This window comes from Panicum virgatum, chromosome 6K, assembly GCF_016808335.1.
Source record: "Panicum virgatum strain AP13 chromosome 6K, P.virgatum_v5, whole genome shotgun sequence".
NCBI lineage: Eukaryota > Viridiplantae > Streptophyta > Magnoliopsida > Poales > Poaceae > Panicum > Panicum virgatum.
The window spans coordinates 48,134,542-48,156,173 of record NC_053141.1 but is presented as its reverse complement, the minus strand read 5'-3'; the positions used below and the strand labels follow the sequence as shown (position 1 = coordinate 48,156,173).

At 41.6% G+C, this 21,632-nt stretch overlaps 2 protein-coding genes across 2 annotated transcripts; both read left to right on the top strand.

Moving 5' to 3' along the window:
• Positions 1 to 7,942: 7,942 nt before the first annotated feature.
• On the top strand, positions 7,943 to 10,595 carry LOC120713121 (protein DETOXIFICATION 35-like). Its single transcript, XM_039999116.1, has 3 exons — positions 7,943 to 9,429; positions 9,570 to 9,656; positions 9,746 to 10,595. The coding sequence occupies exons 1-3, from the start codon at positions 8,143 to 8,145 to the stop codon at positions 9,827 to 9,829; spliced, it is 1,458 nt and encodes a 485-aa protein (XP_039855050.1). The 5' UTR covers positions 7,943 to 8,142; the 3' UTR covers positions 9,830 to 10,595.
• Positions 10,596 to 12,444: 1,849 nt separating this feature from the next.
• On the top strand, positions 12,445 to 21,538 carry LOC120713120 (puromycin-sensitive aminopeptidase). Its single transcript, XM_039999115.1, has 33 exons — positions 12,445 to 12,609; positions 13,289 to 13,378; positions 13,479 to 13,520; positions 13,793 to 13,933; positions 14,359 to 14,434; positions 14,630 to 14,709; positions 15,491 to 15,604; positions 15,713 to 15,787; positions 15,917 to 16,024; positions 16,111 to 16,323; positions 16,424 to 16,485; positions 16,677 to 16,704; positions 16,779 to 16,865; positions 16,950 to 16,975; positions 17,249 to 17,312; positions 17,393 to 17,473; positions 17,583 to 17,630; positions 17,720 to 17,738; positions 17,876 to 17,880; positions 18,012 to 18,023; positions 18,112 to 18,168; positions 18,509 to 18,618; positions 18,692 to 18,772; positions 18,989 to 19,172; positions 19,337 to 19,485; positions 19,565 to 19,703; positions 19,781 to 19,927; positions 20,012 to 20,093; positions 20,183 to 20,358; positions 20,487 to 20,597; positions 20,687 to 20,803; positions 20,903 to 20,974; positions 21,101 to 21,538. Exons 4-33 carry the CDS (start codon positions 13,871 to 13,873, stop codon positions 21,179 to 21,181), a joined length of 2,667 nt encoding a protein of 888 aa, XP_039855049.1. The 5' UTR covers positions 12,445 to 12,609; positions 13,289 to 13,378; positions 13,479 to 13,520; positions 13,793 to 13,870; the 3' UTR covers positions 21,182 to 21,538.
• The last annotated feature ends 94 nt before the right edge of the window (positions 21,539 to 21,632 follow it).

Below are 21,632 nucleotides of genomic sequence, written 5' to 3'. Positions count from 1 at the left end.
CCAGGTCTGCGCGCAGCCATGGCACGGCCATGGCGCGGAGGCCAACCCTGGCGGCGCGCCGACAAGGGAGAGCCGGCGGCGGCGGCTCAGACCGGGAGAGAAGGCAGGGGGGTGTTAGGGTTTTCCATGGGAGTCGACGGCTTATATGGCGCCCGAGAATCACGCTCAACTGCCGGATCAAAGCGGACGGCCGTGATCGAGGAGAAGGGGGTGGGCGCTGCCGGGCTGAATGGGCCGCGCGCAAGCAGGCCGGGCCAAGGCGCTAGCAGCTCAAGCTGCTGCTGGGCCGACCGCGCAAAATGGGCCTTAGCGATGGATTTGCTGCTGGGCCGAGCGGCCAGCCCGCGCTGCACAAGCAGAAGGGCCGCACGCCAGCTCCTAGCCGGGCCGAAAGCATAAAATGTACAGTAAAGTTTTATAATAAGTTTCTTTTATTTCCAGAAGCAATTTTCCATGAATATAGTTTAATGTTTTATATCTCTGATTCAAATTTGAACCAACGAGATAGTTTGTTTTAGAGAACAGTAAAGTTTTACAATGATATTGCTTCTGAATATTAGTATGTTTTACATGTTTCCGATGTAAAGAAAAAGTTTCATCCTCTATTTAAATGAGAACCAACGGGACAATTTAAATAGAGGAGGTGAAAGATATTGGTTTAAAGTTAAATTATGGTATTGTTATTTTCTGACCAACGTTGATGATAATAATATTATAATTTTATTGTGAGTTTAAGTTCAAGGTTAAATCTCTGACAAATTTTGCATCAAAGTGATCAATTTTTCAGAGAATAGATAAAGACAGAAATGTTTCTGAAAGAAAGAAAAGTTTTCCGCTGCAACAAAGAAAAGACCAGCTCAGATGAGTTTTTCCCTGTGGGAAAAGGCAACCTTTAAGTATGAGGTTAAGAAAAGCTTCCGCTGTTGTAAGTCAAAGAAAGGATGTTTTGGCACCTTTTTGACATTGTAAGTGTCAAGTTGAGCACTAGTTTGCTCTTTAAAAGAAAAGAAATTTAAAGTTATTATGGTGTTGTCATTTTCTGACCAAAATTGATGATGATAATATTATAATTTTTATTCTGTTCATGTGTTCTATTTCTGCCCAACGGTGATATAGAATTAAAAGTAAAGGAAAGTTGTATGTTTTAATTTTGACCAACATTAAATTAAGACATACAATTCTTCTCAAGTAGAGAGAAATTAATAGACAAAAGTTGATTCTGATCAACACTACAGATAAAGTTTTGAGATTACTCAGCTGTATAGTTGAGGTTAAGAAACAAAAGTGCTTGTTCCATTCTGACTTTTAGTTGATATGGAAAAGAGATGCAACTGTTTTCGAAAAGTTTTTGGTTTCTCTCACTAAAGTTCTACGAATATTGTAATTCGTTAAATTTTCTGATTAAATTGGAACCAACGGGAAGATTTAATCAGAAAAGAAAGTATATGTGCATGTTTTAGTCATTGTGACCAAAGTTTTATCACTATATTATGTTTTTATCTTGTCCTTCAACAGTAAAGATAATGGTGACATAAGTCAGATGCATGTTCAATTTGACCAACGTTGAATTAAATATGTGTGTTAGCATAATTTTTGGATTTATTTCTGAAATTATGGCATTGATTGTTACCAGTGCATTTAAAGTTTTATACCGCATATCGAGAAAGGTTTTGGCACTTGTGTCATTCATATCCTGCATGGCAGGAAAAGTTTTTGTGATGACTCATGTACTACTTGAGTATCACATAAAAGTAAAGAAGTCCGGAAGAGCTTTTAAAGTTATCCTAGCAATTCTCATATACTACTATAGTGGCATGTTGGATAGTGACTTGAAAAGAATCGAAGGACAAAAAGAAAGTTGTATGCGAACCAAGATTGCAAGCACGACTTGCAAAAAGTATAGCAAAATGAAGAACTTAATGAGTTCTTGAAAGTGCAACAAATCAAGAACTCTGAGGAGCTCTTGAAAAGGAACGAGGAAATGGTACTCCCATTATTTTGTATGGCTTGGTCATATGAACAAAGTTCTAGTAATGATAGGCTCCTCTTTCACAAATGTTAAAAATAGTTTCGAAATTATGACAACAAAATTTGTGCCATATTTCGAGGGGGAGAAAGATTAGAAAGACAAGAAAGATTAAAATTTAGAGAGAATTTCCCCCACAAAGTTAAATGCGATGCATTTTAAAGCAAGAATGATCTATTAAAGAAGAATATGACCGAAAAGGGAGTACAACAGTCATAACATTGATACCCCAATTACAATAACAATCAGCTCCAACTAAGAAGAAAAGATAGTTGAGCCTCAAAGCAATCGAAAAGAAAAAGGTGGTGCTTAAATCACCATATGGGGCTTGTAAAGACTAAACCCAAACAAAAGCTTGAAGATATTTCATCTTTACAATAGATGGGATAATCTGGGAGAGTAAAGTATGTCGAGAAATAAGGTTTAAAGAGAAGTGGGACTGTATGTTCACTTCTATGATTCAACCACAATAATTGTCTCAATACATGAACGACAACAATTTCATCCATCGAAGTGGCAAGAAGCCATGGAAGATGTCATGAGATCCAGAAGTTCCAAACTTGTTTTGGAACATAGAATAAGTTTCTAACGGAGCCAAGACAGTAGGCTATAATGGGTCTACAAGATTAAATGTGACTCCAGAGGGAACATGAAAAGTCGCTAAGCACGACTTGTGGTCAAAAGATTTATGCAAAGACAAAAGATAAGTTCTAACGAGACATTTTGTACAATCTCATGAAAGGATTCTTTTAGAATCATGATGACGTTGGTGCATACTAATTTGTGAATTGCATCAGATGGATGTTGGAGCAACATCTCCTAACATAGATTTGTACGAGAAAGTATATATATACATGACATAATCAAATAGTTTTGTTGTGGAAAGAAAAGAACATTGTAATACCACCTGATGAAATCAGATCACAGAACAGTGTATCAAAAGTTTTGTGAGAACAAAGGAAAGTATTGGGTTTTAAGTAAAGATCAAGATGACAAATTGCAAATATGCAAAGTTCAAAAATGGGAAATTTCTTTTCCCGAAAAGTCCAAAAAAGGTTATTATGACCTCTAGTTTTGATAAGAATAATCTTGGTGAAGAGTCATTCGCTCTAGGAAAGGAAATTCACCGGGATAAAAAAAAAAGAGGGTATCAGGACTATCGCAAAGAGCACACTTAGAAAAGAGTTCTAAAAGATATATATGCATGCAAGTAAGCCTACGCATATTCTATTGTCAAGGGTAATAGTTTTGGAATTTTCAGAATTCCAGGAACCGTTATATGATCGATCAAAAGAAAAAGGTTCAATGTGCTTCAGCTGTTGGAAGCAGAATTAGTGCTCAAAAGAATTTACCCTGACATAGCGCGAGTATCCAGGACATTTTGGCAGAAGTCCAGTCCAGCAATAGATCACTAGAATGGAGTTATAGAATATTTTTGCAATTTTACAAAATATTGTCAGCCTCATGCTAAGTAAGAAAGTAACATGTACTCTCAAAAAGGTTGTGAGTAAAAAGAATTAAGTTTTGGCGAGATGTTTAGTGAAGCCCACAGTAGTAGCTAACACTCGCGCTTGGAGTTTTATTGTGAAAAAGCTCCAAAAGCAAAATAGTTGTGATATCGTGGGTCGTGTACCAAAAGTTTAGCATGATATGAGGCTATAGGACAGGCAAAATAGTTGAGGAAACTGTTACCCGGAATTGATGATGGTAGACAACAGCAATATATCATTCGAATGTTTTCACTCCTATGGAATATGTCAAGTGTGCTGTCAAACACATTGACAATGAGTTATATGTTGCAAAAGAGAAAATCCAGAATCATATGAAATCATGGAGTACCAAAGTATCAAGCAAGTGTTTGCGGATCCGCTTACCAAAAGGCCTACCGCCCAAGTCGACATGGGTTTTACAGGAGGCCTATGATTTCTGGATTACTAAAGGGCCCAAAGAAAGGTTAAGGTCTTGTTTCAATACAGAAAGGTGCATTGTGGCTGTTAATCTGATGGTAAGTGATAACTGTCATGACGAAGCACGCCCTACGTACCGATCTACAACGAGGTGAGGACCGAAAGCAAAGCAAGTAAAGAAAAGTAAAGAGTTAAGTTCAAGTTGAGAAGTTTAAAAGTGTAAGGTGAGATCAAGGGGGAGAATGTTAGTATTGATCTCCACCAGTTGGCCCAACGGCGAACTGGGCCCTTGACTCGCGTCCTGATCAGGGACGCCCAGCCCAATAGACGGCTGGTGGGCCCCCGTCGCGCAGTGCCATATATAGAGGAGGTGGAGACTGTGGCACTGGTCACGAGGTTCGTCGCCGCCACAGTTTCCAACCGTCCTAACCCTAGTCCGATCGAGAGGGAGACGCTGAAGCGACGGGAAGCCGCCACCAGCGCCACCGCGAGACCGTCGTCCCCTACGACTCCGGCGACCCGCTGCATCAACCGTCGCTGCCCGTGCGCAGAGCTCCACCAACGAACCCGCGAAGGCGACGGCAGCGGCCACCAACAAGGTCTTCCCTCAGTTAAAGTAAGAACCCATTGATATACTCCTAGGAGGTCATAATGATGCTAACATGTACATGTTATTTGTGCATGCTCACAATATGTTGCTTCATCCCTAATTACACTAGCTCTGGACTACTAAGGGATTGATACTTACACACACACAATTAAATTAAGTTTTGCGCTTCCAATGCTCTCTTTTAATCCGTTGCATGCATATGGGGCTGCATATTGTTTTGATATTGCGGCCGGTGCCTGTTGTTTATGTATTCTCTCTTCTGTAAGTTTTGATCTTGTAGTACTTTGTTGCTGTTTATGTATTGTAAGATCTCTTATGAAAGTTTTGATTTCTTGTATTGATATAAATGAAAATGTATTTCTTAGACTAGAGAATTGTGCTTTATCCAGAAAACTACTCGAAATAGGCTGAAACATGAAAACAAAGATTCAATAACCGTAAACGTGTTATTGTAACTGAAAAATTAAAATTTGAAAAAAAAAATTATGAATATATCAAGCATGTTAGACTACATAAGAAATCCATTTGCCTCGAAAAGAGTATCGGCCGTGGTCGGAAAATCAAAATTTCTAACAAAAAAATTATGAATATATCAAGCATGTTGGGTGTGGGATCACATTGAGGCTAGATAAGTTATTTAAACTGACAACATGGATAGAAGAATGTTGATTTTTTTGCAACAGGAAAATAAAATAAGGTGGAAACGAATGATTATTTGTCAAGGTTCCTGTTGATGTCTTCTAATGCCTCCGTTTATTTCTCGTAGGTTTGTTTGGACTTGGCCGTCGACTTTAGGAGCTTTATTTTTCGGTTGCAGAATGGATGACCATGGCTCAGCTAAATTTTCCGGTCAAACAGAACAATTTCCGGTTTGAACCTCCTAATTTTCTGGTTGCGGAATTGATGAGCTAAATTTTCCGGTAACACAGAATAATTTCCGGTTTGAACCTCCTAATTTTCCGGTTGCGGAATGGATGCTTATTTTTTCTGGTTTAAAGAAGAATTTTTCGGTTTTGGAATCACATTTTTCCGGTTTCGGAGTTGGGGGAGGGGCGCTGAATAACTTATTCAGCACACTGGGTGCTAAATAGAGAATATATATATATATATATATATATATATATATATATATATATATATAGACACAAACATGATTGGATATAAATGCCTCTTGCGGCCTTAGCTTCTTGTTTGATGAAACATGCATGCGTGCATCATAAGCCTATTGTATTACAGTTTAATTTGTGCCAATTGGGTTACTGAGACTGCTAGCTGCATGAATCATATCTATGTTAGCCCATACTGAAACAGTTCTGCTGCAATTCCCGTTTTCTTTTGGGATGCATCATCTTATCTATCAATCGAGGAAGAGTATCTTCACAATTTTCCATTTTCATCATGCATTCCATTCCATAGAAACAAAGGGCATGCTATATATATTATGGCATAGAGTTTTAATTAGCCATGGCCGTAGGATTGCACAGGTACGCCTTCTTACACACATATAACAGAGATATATAGCGCGCGCGCGTGTGTAGATCTCTTGTAAAAGCATGTGTGTATATGATTATTGATCTTAATGTATGCGGTATCTTTTTTCTGTGAATTTTCTATGAATGGATGGAAAGATATTTAATTTGCTGAAATTTTATTAGAAGAGGAAAACGTGGGGTACTATTTTCTTTATGCTTGTACAGGATATATATGCATAATGCTCATGCAGTAGCTAGCTATATATAGTAGTATGACCAGTACTTAGCTTATAGATTGTTTTGAAAGAAAAAGATAATCACTATGTTCGGCTGGCTGTGCCTAGTGCTGATTTGTTGTGAGAGAACAGGAATAAGTAGTTTTGACTACATGCCCACTCTGCACGCTGAGTGAACTACACCTATATGCTGCAACCTGCTTACGCTTTCATTCTCGCTTGGTGTAAAAAAATTAACCCAAGGCTATAATGCTTCCTAGAGTTGGTTATTTAAGTTAGCTCATTTCACTGTCAACTTTCCATTTGAGATTATTCTTGAGCTACCAAGCCTCATTATACTCCAGTTTGGCCCAACCAGCCCATGGGCTGGATGTTACAATGATTAAGCAGCATGCATATGTAGCTTTTGATCTAGCTAGCTTTTGAGATTTATTTTGAAGTGAAGCCTAGCCCAGCCCAGCTGTTGAAAACAGCCCGCCCAGTCTCCTCCTCTAATTTGTCTACGTATAGCATGTGTGTGTGAATGTATATGTATATATAGTATGGTGGGCTGCCTCTTGTTAAAGATCTATATATAATGAAAGATGGGCTGGACACCGAGGAAGCCAGGGACAAAGAGGCTCCCCTAGGCCGTCGTCATGTGTGAACTCATACTCCCTCCATTTCAAATTATAGATCGTTTTAACTATGTATCTAGACATAATATTTATGTATATGCATAACAAAAACTATGTATTTTGATTTGACAAAACGAGCTACAACAGAGGGAGTATGAGGTAGCTAGTGATGCTAAAAGAAAAGAAATTTTTTTGGTATAGAGTTTTGCACTAAAGCACTTGATGTTTTGGTGCTTCATTCATTATTCAAAGTTCCGTAATGCTCAGGCCTCAAGGACATGCATTAGTCCAACTCAACTCACATCGATTTGAAGCTCGATCACAAAATGAAATGGCTTCTGTGCTTGGATGATCTGGGGCGACCAAAACCGACGGCTCCGATCGATTGTGAAAAAAAAAAGTGTCGTTGGACGGAAGAGCTGACGGGAGGGCGGGTCCATCCCACTCCCAGTCTCCCACCGGCGGGGGGTGGTCGTCGTCTTTAGTGTTTGGTCCGCTGTGGTAGCTAGCTTGCGAGGATGACAGAGCGACACGTAAACAACCCTAAACCCATTATTGTTGCATCGATCGATCGCCTTCATATTGCACTTTGTTTTTTTTTCAACTACTCCCTCCGTTTCAAATTATAAGTCATTTAATTTTTCAATCTTAAATTTGACCACTTGTCTTATTAAAAAATTTGTCTAAAATATCACTTTTTTTGTCAATACAAGATATTCAAAAATAATTTAAATTTGGCAATATTTGGACAAATTTTTAAATAAGACGAGTGATTAAACTTAGAATCAAAAAAGTTAAACAAACTACAATTTGAAACGGATGTGGTAGTACTGTAAGTTAAAAAAAAGATCAAACAAAGTGGCTGATCCAACTTATAAGTTGGTTACTTGGGAAAACTTAAAATACCGACATTTGTTGAGAAACTATACCGACGGATGGTTCGACAGTAATTTTCTATTTCTACCGACAAATATCTGACACTAATATGTGATTGTGGCACCACGATCAGACCGAGCTTTCATTGCATTCGAGTCGACTATATTGGAGATCAGGTCGGTGTATTCTTCATTCCACGGCCGGGGCAGCTGCAGCCAGCAGCCTGCTGACCGTTTGCCTTGGGTACGGTGGTTCCGGTAGGAGATACTATAGATAGGAGTAGCACCAATGCAAGCAATTAACCCAGCCAGACCACCCAGACAACCAACCAACAAACTTATTAGCTTGTTGCTGGCCGCACCACCACCGTACAACCAGCAGCAGTCAGCAGGCAGACGATGCAGCCGCCGGAGGTGGTGGACGGCGACACGCCGGCGCTGCGGTCCGCCGCGGACGCCGCGCGCATGGTGTGGGACGAGTCGAAGCGCCTGTGGGGCATCGGCCTCCCCATCGCCGTGGGCACGCTCAGCGCGTACGCCCTCAGCTCCGTCACCCAGATGTTCGCCGGCCACCTCGGCAACCTCCCCCTCGCCGCCGCCTCCATCGGCCTCTCCGTCTTCGCCACCTTCGCGCTCGGCTTCCTCCTCGGCATGGGCAGCGCGCTCGAGACGCTCTGCGGCCAGGCCTTCGGCGCCGGCCAGGTCGCCATGCTCGGCGTCTACCTCCAGCGCTCCTGGATCATCCTCCTCGCCGCCGCGCTGCTCATGTCGCCGCTCTTCGTCTTCGCCGAGCCGCTGCTCCTGCTCATCGGCCAGGACCCGGACGTCGCGCGCGAGGCCGCCAGGTTCGTGCTCTACATCCTCCCCGCCGTCTTCGCCATGGCCATCAACTTCGCCGCCGGCAAGTTCCTCCAGGCGCAGAGCAAGGTCACGGTGCCCGCCTGGATCGGCCTCGCCGCCCTGCTCGCCAACATCCTCCTCAATTACCTCTTTGTCGTCCTCCTCGGCTGGGGCCTCCCCGGCGCGGCCGCCGCCTACGACCTCGCCCACTGGGGCATCGCGCTGGCGCAGGCCGCCTACATCATCGGCTGGTGCGGGGACGGCTGGAAGGGCTGGTCCGCCGCCGCCTTCCACGACATCTGGGCCTTCGTCAAGCTCTCGCTCGAGTCCGCCGTCATGCTCTGCCTCGAGATATGGTACCTGGGCCTCATCACCGTGCTCACCGGCGACCTCGAGGACGCGCAGATCGCCGTGGACTCCCTGGGCATATGCATGAGCATCAACGGATGGGAGGCCATGATCTTCATCGGCCTCAACGCGGCCATCAGCGTCCGGGTCTCCAACGAGCTCGGCTCCGGCAGACCCAGGGCCGCGTGGAACGCCGTCATGGTCGTCGTCGCGGAGGCGCTGCTCATCGGCGTCCTCTGCATGGTGCTCGTGCTTGTCTTCAGGGACAGCTTCTCCATCATCTTCACCAGCGACGATGACCTGCGGCGCGCCGTGTCCAGGATCGCCGGCCTGCTGGGGATAACCATGGTGCTCAACAGCGTGCAGCCGGTGATCTCGGGGGTGGCGGTCGGGGGTGGATGGCAGGGGCTCGTCGCCTACATCAACCTCGGCTGCTACTACATCTTCGGCCTGCCCCTGGGATACATGCTCGGCTACCACCTAAACTTTGGAGTTGGGGTAATAATGCTTCTAGTTTGTTTTATATTTACTATATATATAGTTATATATATATATATAAACAAAAAAACGAAAAGGATCATTGCTATATACATAAAAGAATCTAATTCATCACCGACCGATCGTTGCATTGGTCTCAGGGGATTTGGTCCGGCATGCTCTGTGGTATTGCTCTCCAGACGCTCATCTTGCTAGCCGTGGTCTGGAGAACAGATTGGAAAGCAGAGGTAATAAATATTCTTGATTGGAATAATATATATATACAGCTAGCTAGCTGCTCATCACCATTACTAATTCTATTCTTGCCTTGTTGAAGGCCGCCCAAGCTTCAAGCCGCGTGCAAAAGTGGGGCGGCAAGGGCACTGATGATGAACAAGTCAACAAGCCTCTCCTAGAATGAATGTCGAGAGTTTAATTACCTTTCCCTTCTCTTGCCAAAAAAATGGCACTTTGCCCTCTTTAGGACAGAGGCGTCCTTAATTTTTTGACTAGTATTTGAATAACTGTAAACTGGATTGGATTCACCTATGAGCTAGCTAGCTTTGATGATGGCTTGGAATGAACTTGAACAACTTTCTCTTATTTCTCCCCTCGCTCATAGTCATAGGGTGAATCAGCACAGCAAGTAGCAGTATTCTTGAAACATACACCATGCTATCTGAATATATCTAATCACTGAGAATCTGAAATACTTACTAGAGGTGTATCATACAAGAAGTGGTTCTGGTCAAGTAATTAATTGCATCTGTGTCATTGTGTGACTTGAAGGAGCGGTCCACTAGACTCTGTTCGGCTGACTGCGGCTGGTGGCTAGTGCCAATTTGCTGCGAGAGAAAATTACTGCTGGCTGGCTGATGACTGATGCTGATTTGACGTGAGAGAAAAACACTGTTGCTGGTTGCCGCCCAAGCTTCAAGCCGCGTGCAAAAGTGGGGCAGCAAGGGCCCTGATGATGAACAAGTCAACAAGCCTCTCCTAGAATGAATGTCGAGAGTTTAATTACCTTTCCCTTCTCTTGCCAAAAAAATGGCACTTTGCCCTCTTTAGGACAGAGGCGTCCTTAATTTTTTGACTAGTATTTGAATAACTGTAAACTGGATTGGATTCACCTATGAGCTAGCTAGCTTTGATGATGGCTTGGAATGAACTTGAACAACTTTCTCTTATTTCTTCCCTCGCTCATAGTCATAGGGTGAATCAGCACAGCGAGTAGCAGTATTCTTGAAACATACACCATGCTATCTGAATATATCTAATCACTGAGAATCTGAAATACTTACTAGAGGTGTATCAAACAAGAAGTGGTTCTGGTCAAGTAATTAATTGCATCTGTGTCATTGTGTGACTTGAAGGAGCGGTCCACAAGACTCTGTTCGGCTGACTGCGGCTGGTGGCTAGTGCTGATTTGCTTTGAGAGAAAATTACTACTGGCTGGCTGATGATTGATGCTGATTTGACGTGAGAGAAAAGCACTGCTGCTGGTTGCCGCCCAAGCTTCAAGCCGCTTGCAAAAGTGGGGCGGCAAGGGCACTGACGATGAACAAGTCAACAAGCCTCTCCTAGAATGAATGAAGAGAGTTTAGGCCCTGTTTAGATCTTTACATGTAAACGCAAAAAAGCCGTAAACGCATTAAAGTGAAATGAAATCTTGCTAATTTGAAGCACTAAATGAAGTCTATTTACAAAACTTTTTGCATGGATGGACTGCAAATCGCGAGACGAATCTAATGAGCCTACTTAATCCATAATTTGCAATAGTGATGCTACAGTAACCATCCGCTAATTATTAATTAAACATGGATTAATTAGCATCATTAGATTCGTCTCGCGATTTACAACCCATCTATGCAAAAAGTTTTGCAAATAGACTTCATTTAATACTTCAAATGCCTTGTTTACATCTTAAAAGTTTTTGCAAAATGAACTAAACACATAGTTAGCTTTCCCTTCTCTTGCCAAAAAAAAAATGGCACTTTGCCCTCTTTAGGACAGAGGCGTCCTTAATTTTTTGACTAGTACTATTTGAATAACTGTAACTGGATTGGATTCACCTATGAGCTGGCTAGCTTTGATGATGGCTTTGGAATAAACTCGAACAACTTTCTCTTATTTCTCCCCTCGCTCATAGTCATAGGGTGAATCAACACGGCAAGTAGTAGTATTCTTGAAACATACACCATGCTATCTGAATATATGATCACTGAGAATCTGAAATACTTACTAGAGGCGTATCGAAAAAACAAGAAGTGGTTCTTGTCAAGTCATTAATTGCATCTATGTCATTGTGTGACTTGAAGGAGCGGTCCAGTGTGGAGTACAATGATGCATTCACTCTCTGTAGAGTATGCATTTGCCACCATGGAAAAAGTCAGGTAATATTCAGGTCCACATCAAGAGGACAGAGAAAATAAAAGTCCGAACATCGGACCATCACTTGTGAACCGCACAAGCTGCAGTTGAATTCAGTAATCAGTTGTAGATATCTCTGTGCTACTGCCTACTGGAGGCCTGAGAAAGAGAAGCGTGTTCATCAGAGCAACACTAGGCAAGCAAGCAAGTCTGAGAAAGGGATCCCTTTTTTTCTTTAAAAAAGAAAGAAAGAAAGAAAGGATCTGGTCACTTGTTTTCTTCTTCTTCTTTCGGACTTGCTAGCGCCCGGAAGTTTCCCATCGAACCTCCACTGCAACATGGACACAAGACATCTACAACATCAAAAATATATAGGTGCAATACGGGACAATATGTGAAAAAACTAATTAAGTTGTTTGATTCTCGGATACGAAGATTTCCACCGCAACACGAACACCATGTTTCATGCAACATTTACCATGAAACATGCGGAAATAATAGTAGCAACATCGAACATCAACCAGTGAAATATATATCGGAGCATCCAATTTTTCTTCCCTATTGGACGTCTGTTTTTTTAACATTTCCGCTGCTCTTCTTTTGCTGCAGGCAGCTGTTGCCGAGTAGAATACGTTTAGTTAACTTGTGGGCCCTCCCCTCCCCCTGTTGTGGAAACAAACCTATCTCTTCCTCCTCCTCTCCCACACAAAGGCGGGGCACATCCATCTCTAATCTCTCGGCCAGCCTCGGCGACGACGCAAAGGGAGGTGGCGAGAGAGGCGCCGCCCGGCCCTTGGCAGTTCTTCTTCGTCTCGTCGGGCACTTCCAAGGGTATGCCCGCCCGCCCCTTTCCCTTCCTTTCCTGCTGTGCGGAATCCAACAGCCAAAACCCTAATAACGTACTGTATGTATGCTCTTTGTATTTGGATCTGAGACCACCTACTAACTCGCATCTTTTTGCAAAAACTATTGGGATCACATACTAGCCCATGCCCTATATTGGATTCGACGTTTGCGATTGATTGAGTTGGGATGGCTCGTCGCCTCATTAGCCCCGCGGCGGCGTGCCGAGGCTGCGGTTTCGTTAACGCCGGCTTTCTCGGCGCCGTCTCCTCCTCCCTCCCTCCCTTAGACTCCTTCCTTTCCAATATTCTCCTCGCAACCCTCCAAATTTTTGGATTATAGTTAGTTACTTACCAAGCCACTCTGCTTGTTACACCAATTCCATTATTAGCATCTCTCTAGTAATACTTCCTACACCAGCCCTTTTTGCATTATAGTATATATTTCAAGTCGTACTAGTATTAGATTGCCTGCTTTCTCTCACTGGGGATTCCTCTTCCATGTACTATTATTCTATTTCTAGTTGTCTCAGTTAAGCAATTTATGTATCCATGTACACGCCTCTGATACTAGCAGATAAATTCTTTGTCGTGTAGTTGTCGCGATTAAGTATTACATCGTTTTATGTGATTGCCTGTAATTTCCCTCCCTACCCTTTTTTTGGCAGTATCAAACCTTGCCATCGTGCTCAACCTCATCCAAGCGGGGATCATCGGTGAAGAATTGCTTTAGCTTCCGTGCTCATTTAAGGAAAGAGGTGCCATCAAAGAATTGCTCCCTCATGTTTTCAGATTCTTATTAAAGTTTGTTGCATGATGTTACCCATGTTCAATTATGAATGGCGTTACCTGTTGCAGGGTTCACGTTGGATAAGGTCCGAGCCTTTCTTGTCAGTAAATGTCAGTATATTCTTTCATGCCAAGCTATTTATCACTATGTATGAATGCATTTGTGTATAGAGAGTACATACTGGTCTTTGGGTTGGGAAACATATTTCTCTTACTCTGCGCTAAGTAAAAAAAAAACAGGACTTGTGTTTTTATTACTGCTAAACGGGAATGTACTAAACAGCAGTGTATTTTTCTTCAAATTTTTCACTCTTGCTAAACAATGCACCTTGATGGCTCTTCTGTTTTGATTTTCATTACTGTTTCTCTTACCCATAATTCAGAGTGCAAAGTCTGTCGGCAAGAGGACATCCTGTTCAGTTGCAACAGAGCCGCCTCCTGCTGCAACCGAAAAACCAGAGATGGATTCTCCCAAGGAGATATTCTTGAAAGATTACAGGAAACCTGATTATTTGTTTGACAAGGTATATATACCTTTTCTAATTGCTTTCCTGCACTGCTTTCAATATCTGATCATTTATTGTTGGAAATTCTCTAACTGCCATGGCTTATATGTTGTGAGGCTAGCAGTTCGGAATCCATATTCGATTGGAATAGCTGTTGTTTTAGACATCAACATAGTTTCCAAGATACACCTTTGACAATTGCTTTTAAGAAATATATCAATACTCCCCACCCCCCCACCCAAAAAAAAACAATGACTTTGAAATGAGGCTAGCAAGTGCATAGATATGGTAGCCTGTAATAAGTTATTTTTATCGCGCCGGGTGTGACATGACCACCAATGATCAATGTTTCCTGTAAATTGACTGCTGACACCTTGCTATTTCATTTACCTGTATTATGTTTCTAAATTCTAACATTTTACTATCGCCTGATTCAATTGCAGGTGGATTTGCAATTTCAACTTGGTGAAGAAAAGACCATAGTTACATCTAAAATAGTTGTATCTCCTGGTGTTGAAGGTCAAAATCTGACCTTGCGACTATTGTATTGTACTTTTTTTTCATTTGGAAAAATATTATTGTATACCATATCTCTCTTGCACATCTTTTTTCTTCTGCAGTGTTTTTCTTATTTACACCGGAGAAGTAATTTTAGAATGTCTTATATTATGAGGTTCTTGACTTCGTAACTAATTTTCAATTGTAACATTGTAGGAAGCATCTCAGCTCCACTTGTTCTTCATGGCTGTGACCTGAAGCTGTTATCGATCAAAGTCAATGGCACCGAGCTAAAGGTGATAATTAGTTCGCACAGCTGTTCACATAGATTTTTCTTTGTGTTGCAATATTTCAAATTACAAGATAATTGATTCCTTTGCCATTCCTGTTACTACCATGTCCTGCTTTAGCTGCCATAGTTTCAGTCATGAGTTTGAACCTTGATAGCCACCTCCTGTTCTTTTTAAGTTTTTAGCTTATCCTCACACTTTTTTGTAGAACAGTAAACGGTACCTATAGCATCTGTTTGGGAAATATGCTGATGCGAATGTCACATGATTGTCCAACAAACAGTGGGAAGAAACTCTTTTTGTTCGAACTTAGAATTATTGTATGTTTTATACTCGTGATTTTCTTATTTTCAACGAAAAAAAAGAAATCAGATGAAGGCTTGCACATGAATTGCACCCAAAAGACAAGAGGGCCCCCATATGTTTAAGAATTTTGATGGGACTGTGATGCAATTTCAGAAGCACTTCCAGAGAAATAGTTTGTTTCATGGTTACATTCAGCAATAGCCAAGTGGTCTCATGTGGGTAACATCAGTGGAGTACTTCATCCTATGTTTTCCTGTCGCAGTTGTGATAGATGCAGTGACTTGGCAGGGTATCCTATTTTTTACTGGATCACTGCCCTGCAAACATTTCTAGTATGGCGGCGGTCATTCCTAATGCCCACCACAGTGATTAGTGACCCTGGTGCAGTTGATATGTATTTCTTTTCTTACAAAAGTTTTCTGATTCTTGCATTCTGTTCCACTATTTTGTTTCTCACCTGCTGGTATCTACTTCATCGTAGGGCGAAGAGTATACAGTCGATTCACGCCATCTGACGGTTTCAACACCGCTTGCTGGTGTATTCAACTTGGAAATTGTTACAGAAATATATCCTCAGCTAAACACATCTTTGGAGGTACTGATTGCTTTTAGAGTTCTACAGTCCTATAGACTGCAATCCACCAGATATAATGTAGGCTAACAGCTAGTTGTGTTCTATACTCTTTGTCTTGTAAATTCACAGGGGCTGTACAAGTCAACTGGTAACTTTTGCACTCAGTGTGAAGCAGAAGGGTTCCGGAAGATTACCTACTTTCAGGTATGTTTGTGGTCTGATATATACCATCTGCATCGATATTGTGCTGTCTCTAAAAGATTATCTTTTATAGTTGTTGATTTGATGTTTCATTAATGCATGATCTGTATTTGGAAATGTTGAATGTCACAGGATCGTCCAGATGTTATGGCAAAATATACTTGCCGCATTGAAGCTGATAAAACTTTGTATCCAGTATTATTGTCCAATGGCAATCTTATTGAGCAGGGAGACCTCGAGGTAAGCTAGCTTCCTAACATAATCACCACTCAGAAGATATAAGAAAGGGATAATCAATGTATGCCAATAACTTTTTTGCACCGTAGGGTGGAAAACACTTTGCATTGTGGGAGGATCCCTTCAAGAAACCAAGCTACCTGTTTGCTCTAGTTGCTGGTCAGTTGGGATGCCGGGAGGATTCATTTGTTACATGCTCCGGCCGCAATGTAACACTCAGAATTTGGACTCCTGCCCAAGATTTGCCAAAAACAGCACATGCTATGTATTCTCTTAAAGCAGCAATGCAGTGGGATGAGGAGGTTGCTCCATATTCATTCTCTCTATAATTTGTCTATAGTTTGTTTTGTTGTTGTTCAGATAGCTGATTCAATTCTGCCTTTTGGTTTTGCCACCTGCCAGGTCTTTGGTCTTGAGTATGATCTTGATTTGTTCAACATTGTCGTTGTTCCTGATTTCAATATGTAAGTTCATTTTTTCTTGTTTGTGCCAGCAAGTTGCAGTATATTTTTGAATGGTTTTGCTTTCCTCTGTAGGAGTGTGGCTTATGTAGTTGAACTCGCTACTTTGGTTAAATATTAACAAACCAAATGCTTAATTGTAATCCAGCATAGCCTGAACAGTCTGCTGATAAAGGTAACTTTTATAATTGCAGGGGAGCAATGGAGAATAAGAGCTTAAATGTAAGATTTTATCTTTGCTTGGATAGTATTTGCACATCAATTCATTATTAACACACTGGTTTGTGAATAAACAGATATTTCAATCTAGACTTGTGCTTGCATCACCTGAGACTGCCACTGACGGTGATTATGCTGCAATTTTGGGTGTTGTTGGACACGAGGTACATACATTTGTAGATATAGGTACATACTTGATCTTTCTTTTCAGTCAACTGAGCTGACATTACAACCTGTTACTTCTGCAGTATTTCCACAACTGGACTGGGAATAGGTAACTGTCTTCACAATATCACCAGAATGGATGTTCCTTTCATTTATAATTTATCATAAAAATTTGTATGTAATCCTTTCATGACTGATTGATATGTGTTCATCCTTTTTACTTCTTTGTTCTTTATTTGTTTGTTTTTCCCCTCAAATATCAATTGGTGCACCTTATGAGATCACATTCATGGCTAGTTATTATTTCTGCATAACTGAATGGTAATGATCTCCACATTTTTTTTCCTAGCAAAAGGATCCTTACCCCTCTATGCTGTTGCAGAGTAACTTGCCGTGATTGGTTCCAGCTAACCCTGAAAGAAGGACTGACCGTCTTCAGGGATCAGGTACTCAGGCAGTGGGCCATGTGTTATCTGCTGCAATTATGTTTTTTAGTGCTACTCTTCTAATGAAATTACTTGTGCAGGAGTTCTCGTCAGATCTTGGTTGTCGTACAGTAAAACGCATCGCTGATGTCTCCAAACTCAGAATCTATCAATTCCCTCAGGTTTTCTTAATCTGCGCTCTGTCACTGCATTCCAATTTGTTGCCAAATGAAATAAACTGCAGCATCATGGCATTTTGGCCACCCTGTGACTTTTTTCCCTGATATCCAGGATGCTGGGCCGATGGCACATCCTATTCGCCCCCATTCCTATATCAAGGTATTAATGCTCAGTCATTTGAATTTATTACTCTGTTGCTAGCAACCAGCATAAGATATAGTGTATAACTTATTTAATTGGACCGGCAGATGGACAACTTCTATACCGGTGAGTTTCTTTGTCTATAAAGTTTGTGGCGTACAGTGAGATGCACAAAGCCATCAACTGATTATAATTCATCCTGTTGGACTGAAAAATCATCTGTTGAATCTTCCTGGTGACTTTGATTATGAACAACCTGGCAGTCACGGTACGCATTTTCATGATGTTTCCCGTTAATCACACACTGTGATTAGTTTATTGACTAATGATTAAAACTCTGATGTTCTATTTTGTTGCTTCTTGTTTTTCTTCATCCAACCATTGTGGGATTCATCAAAGGTTTACGAGAAGGTTCGTCCATGTGACAAACATTCTTTTCAATTTGCATGCCTTCAGTGAATACGACATTGAGATGTGACCTGGACATTTACTTTTATAGGGTGCTGAAGTTGTCAGAATGTACAAGACCATGTTTGGAGCATCAGGGTTCCGAAAGGTACAAGTTGAGCTTTGACCTTAAATGTTTATGGCCATGTTGATGATCCGTAGTACTTCCTCTGCATATTTGTACAAAGGGAGAATCTATGCATACATGTCTATTCGTGACAAGTTAAATTACTTTGGGTTTATCAGTGGTCAAAGTATGGTTTGCCTGCAAGTATTTTGTTGCAAATCATGATTCTAGAATAAGGTTATGTTTCTTATATATGAAAAACCCAGGGCATACCTATGTTGTGAATCTTGTGCACGTCATGTTTGCCATGGGATGTCTCCTTCAGTTGTTGAATGTGTGTTATGTGCATTTGATTTATTTACCACCTGATGTTCTCCTGCAGGGCATGGATCTTTACTTCCAAAGGCATGATGGACAAGCTGTCACTTGTGAAGACTTCTATGCAGCCATGTGTGATGCAAATAATGCACAACTGCCAAACTTTTTACAATGGTAATAGACAGCTATCTTTCAATCATGTTACTTGTTGCGAATGCAATCTAATTGTGAAAGAACCATCCAATAGGTACTCTCAAGCAGGTACACCTACAGTCAAGGTGTCATCTTCATATGATCCTAGTTCTCAGACCTTCTCTTTGAAACTTAGGTAAGCTTCCACATTCTCCGGTTCTGAATTACTGATTGTCATTTTAGCACTTACCATTAGATATATGTTGAACTATTCTTCCACATTCTCTATTACCTTCATTTTCATTCATGCTAGTGCAACGTGGATTTTACATACCCTGATACTTGTTTTTCTTCTGTAGTAATTGGTGAAAACAGTGCATTTTCTAACTAAACGACTGTTCTAATATTTCAGCCAAGAAGTGCCGCCCACTCCTGGTCAACCAGTTAAGGAGCCTATGTTCATACCCGTTGCTGTTGGACTTGTTGACTCTACAGGAAAAGATATGCCCCTAACTTCCGTTTACAGCAATGGAACTCTCCAAACACTCACTAGTGATGGCAAGCCAGTCTTCACCACCGTGCTTCAATTTAAAAAGGTATAGATCTCCAAACCTCAAATTTAGTGCGAGAACAGATTTGTAGTCAGTAACTAGCCTATATACACAGGCACCTAGTTTTAGTCTTTTTATTTGTATCAAATTTAAGTGTCTTGTGTGACATTTTTTTTTCCTGATATGTGAACATGCTTTGATTATTTCAGAAGGAAGAAGAGTTCATATTTAAAAATGTTCCTGAGAAGCCAGTTCCTTCCTTGTTGAGGGGATATAGTGCTCCTGTCCGTCTTGATTCTGATCTGAGTGAGAGCGACCTATTTTTCCTGCTTGCCAGTGACTCGGATGAATTTAACAGGTATGTTGTGGATTGCACTGCTAAGATATTTGCATTTTTCTATTAAAGAGTTCAATCTAACGATTTGTCCATTCCCTAGATGGGAAGCTGGCCAAGTTTTGGCACGTAAGTTGATGCTCAGTCTTGTAGCTGATTTCCAGCAACAGAAAACACTGGTCCTAAATCCAAAATTTGTTGACGGACTTAGATCAATTCTGCGTAACACGAGCTTGGATAAGGTAACAATATTTTGCGGCCTTATTGTGATTTATTGTGCAGAGTTGAATTATAATATGGCTATTGTATTCGGCTACAGGAATTCATTGCGAAAGCAATAACTTTGCCTGGTCAAGGGGAGATTATGGATATGATGGCAGTTGCGGATCCTGATGCAGTTCATGCTGTCCGTAACTTCATTAAGAAGGAGCTTGCCTTGCAACTCAAAGATGATCTTCTTGTAGCTGTAAGTGGCACTGCCAAGTTGCTGTTTGTCTGTATTGTAATTCTTATTCCTCCATGTATCATCCTTTTACCTTGTTCTTGTTAGGTGGCAAGCAACAGAAGTTCTGAGGCTTACACATTTAACCATGATAGTATGGCACGTCGTGCATTGAAAAATACATGCCTTGGTATGTATTTGTTTATCAGACATATGGTCAAATGTAAGAATTACACTCCAGACAATTAATGTGGCCAAATTTCCTGGTATTCCTTGTAGCATACCTTGCATCTCTGAATGAGCCAGATGTCACCGAACTTGCACTGCATGAGTACAAGACTGCGACTAACATGACAGAGCAGTTTTCTGCCTTAGTAGCACTATCTCAAAATGCAGGCAAAGTTCGGGATGATGCCCTTATGGATTTCTATAACCAGTGGCAGAATGACTATTTGGTAAGATGCATTCATACATACATGCTGATTCTACATGCCTTGCTAATCATGAATAAATCTTTTTTTATGCGCTAATGTAGCATGGATGTTTTAAGTGGGTACGTGTATTTTCCTTTATGCTGCAATAGGTTGTGAGCAAGTGGTTTGCTCTTCAAGCTACTTCAGAGATTCCTGGAAACGTGGTAAATGTTCAGAAGCTGCTGTCTCACCCTGCTTTTGACATGAGGAATCCCAACAAGGTACATGGTGCTATCAGATTTTGACTTGTGTTCGGTTTAAATTTTGAATGAGTTTTAGGACCTGACTAAGACTCGGTGAAAAAAATCAGGTGTACTCACTAATCGGGGGATTCTGTGGGTCACCTGTGAACTTCCATGCGAAAGATGGCTCCGGGTACAAGTTCTTGGGTGAAGTTGTTTTGCAGCTTGACAAGATAAATCCTCAGGTTCACTCAGAGCTCTTGTTCTCATATTATCTCCCGGTTACACTTTTGATGTTTGAAGAATTATAGCTGACGTCCTTGCAATGTTGGATCTGCAATCAGGTGGCTTCCCGCATGGTTTCAGCATTCTCTCGGTGGAGGCGGTACGACGAGACCAGACAAGCTCTTGCTAAGGTGCTGACCACTGTTTGTCTATCTCATCTCTTCTGTCAATAGATAAGGAAAAAATAGGGCAATAGTAGACTTGTGGGGGGTGATTATAGTTGGTGTAACGTGTTTGTAATATGTTTTGTGATGCAGGCCCAGCTGGAGATGATTGTGTCGGCCAATGGTCTCTCAGAGAATGTGTACGAGATAGCTTCCAAGAGCTTGGCAGATTAGGTTGGGGGGTTTGGTCAAGGAAATGAATTGGACATGGCAGTGGGGGTAGCAACTGCAAAGCGTGCGTAACTGAAATGGGTATCTTCATCTATTGGCATGACGCCGAGTGGGGTACTAGTGATAATAAATAAAATGGCATGGTGATGCCTGGGTTGGTAGGCGCTGCTCTTGTTGGAATTACTGTCAGAAAACATGTGCGGGGCTGATGTTCGTTCGGGTCTTGTGGCTGGCTGGGGGTCCCGGAAACCTGGATAGTTGCTGCCTGAGAGTTGTTGTAAGGTTTGGAGCTTTCCAGCCTTGCCAGAATGGTTTTTTCTAAACACGATGTGCCACCAGATTTCCTGTTTGTTACGCGCATGACGCTTTGGGTGCTCTCGACTGTTTGTCAGGGATGGCGTTGCCGTTGGGTGCAGACGCGTCCAAGCCGTGTGTGGTGTGGGGTAAAGCGTAT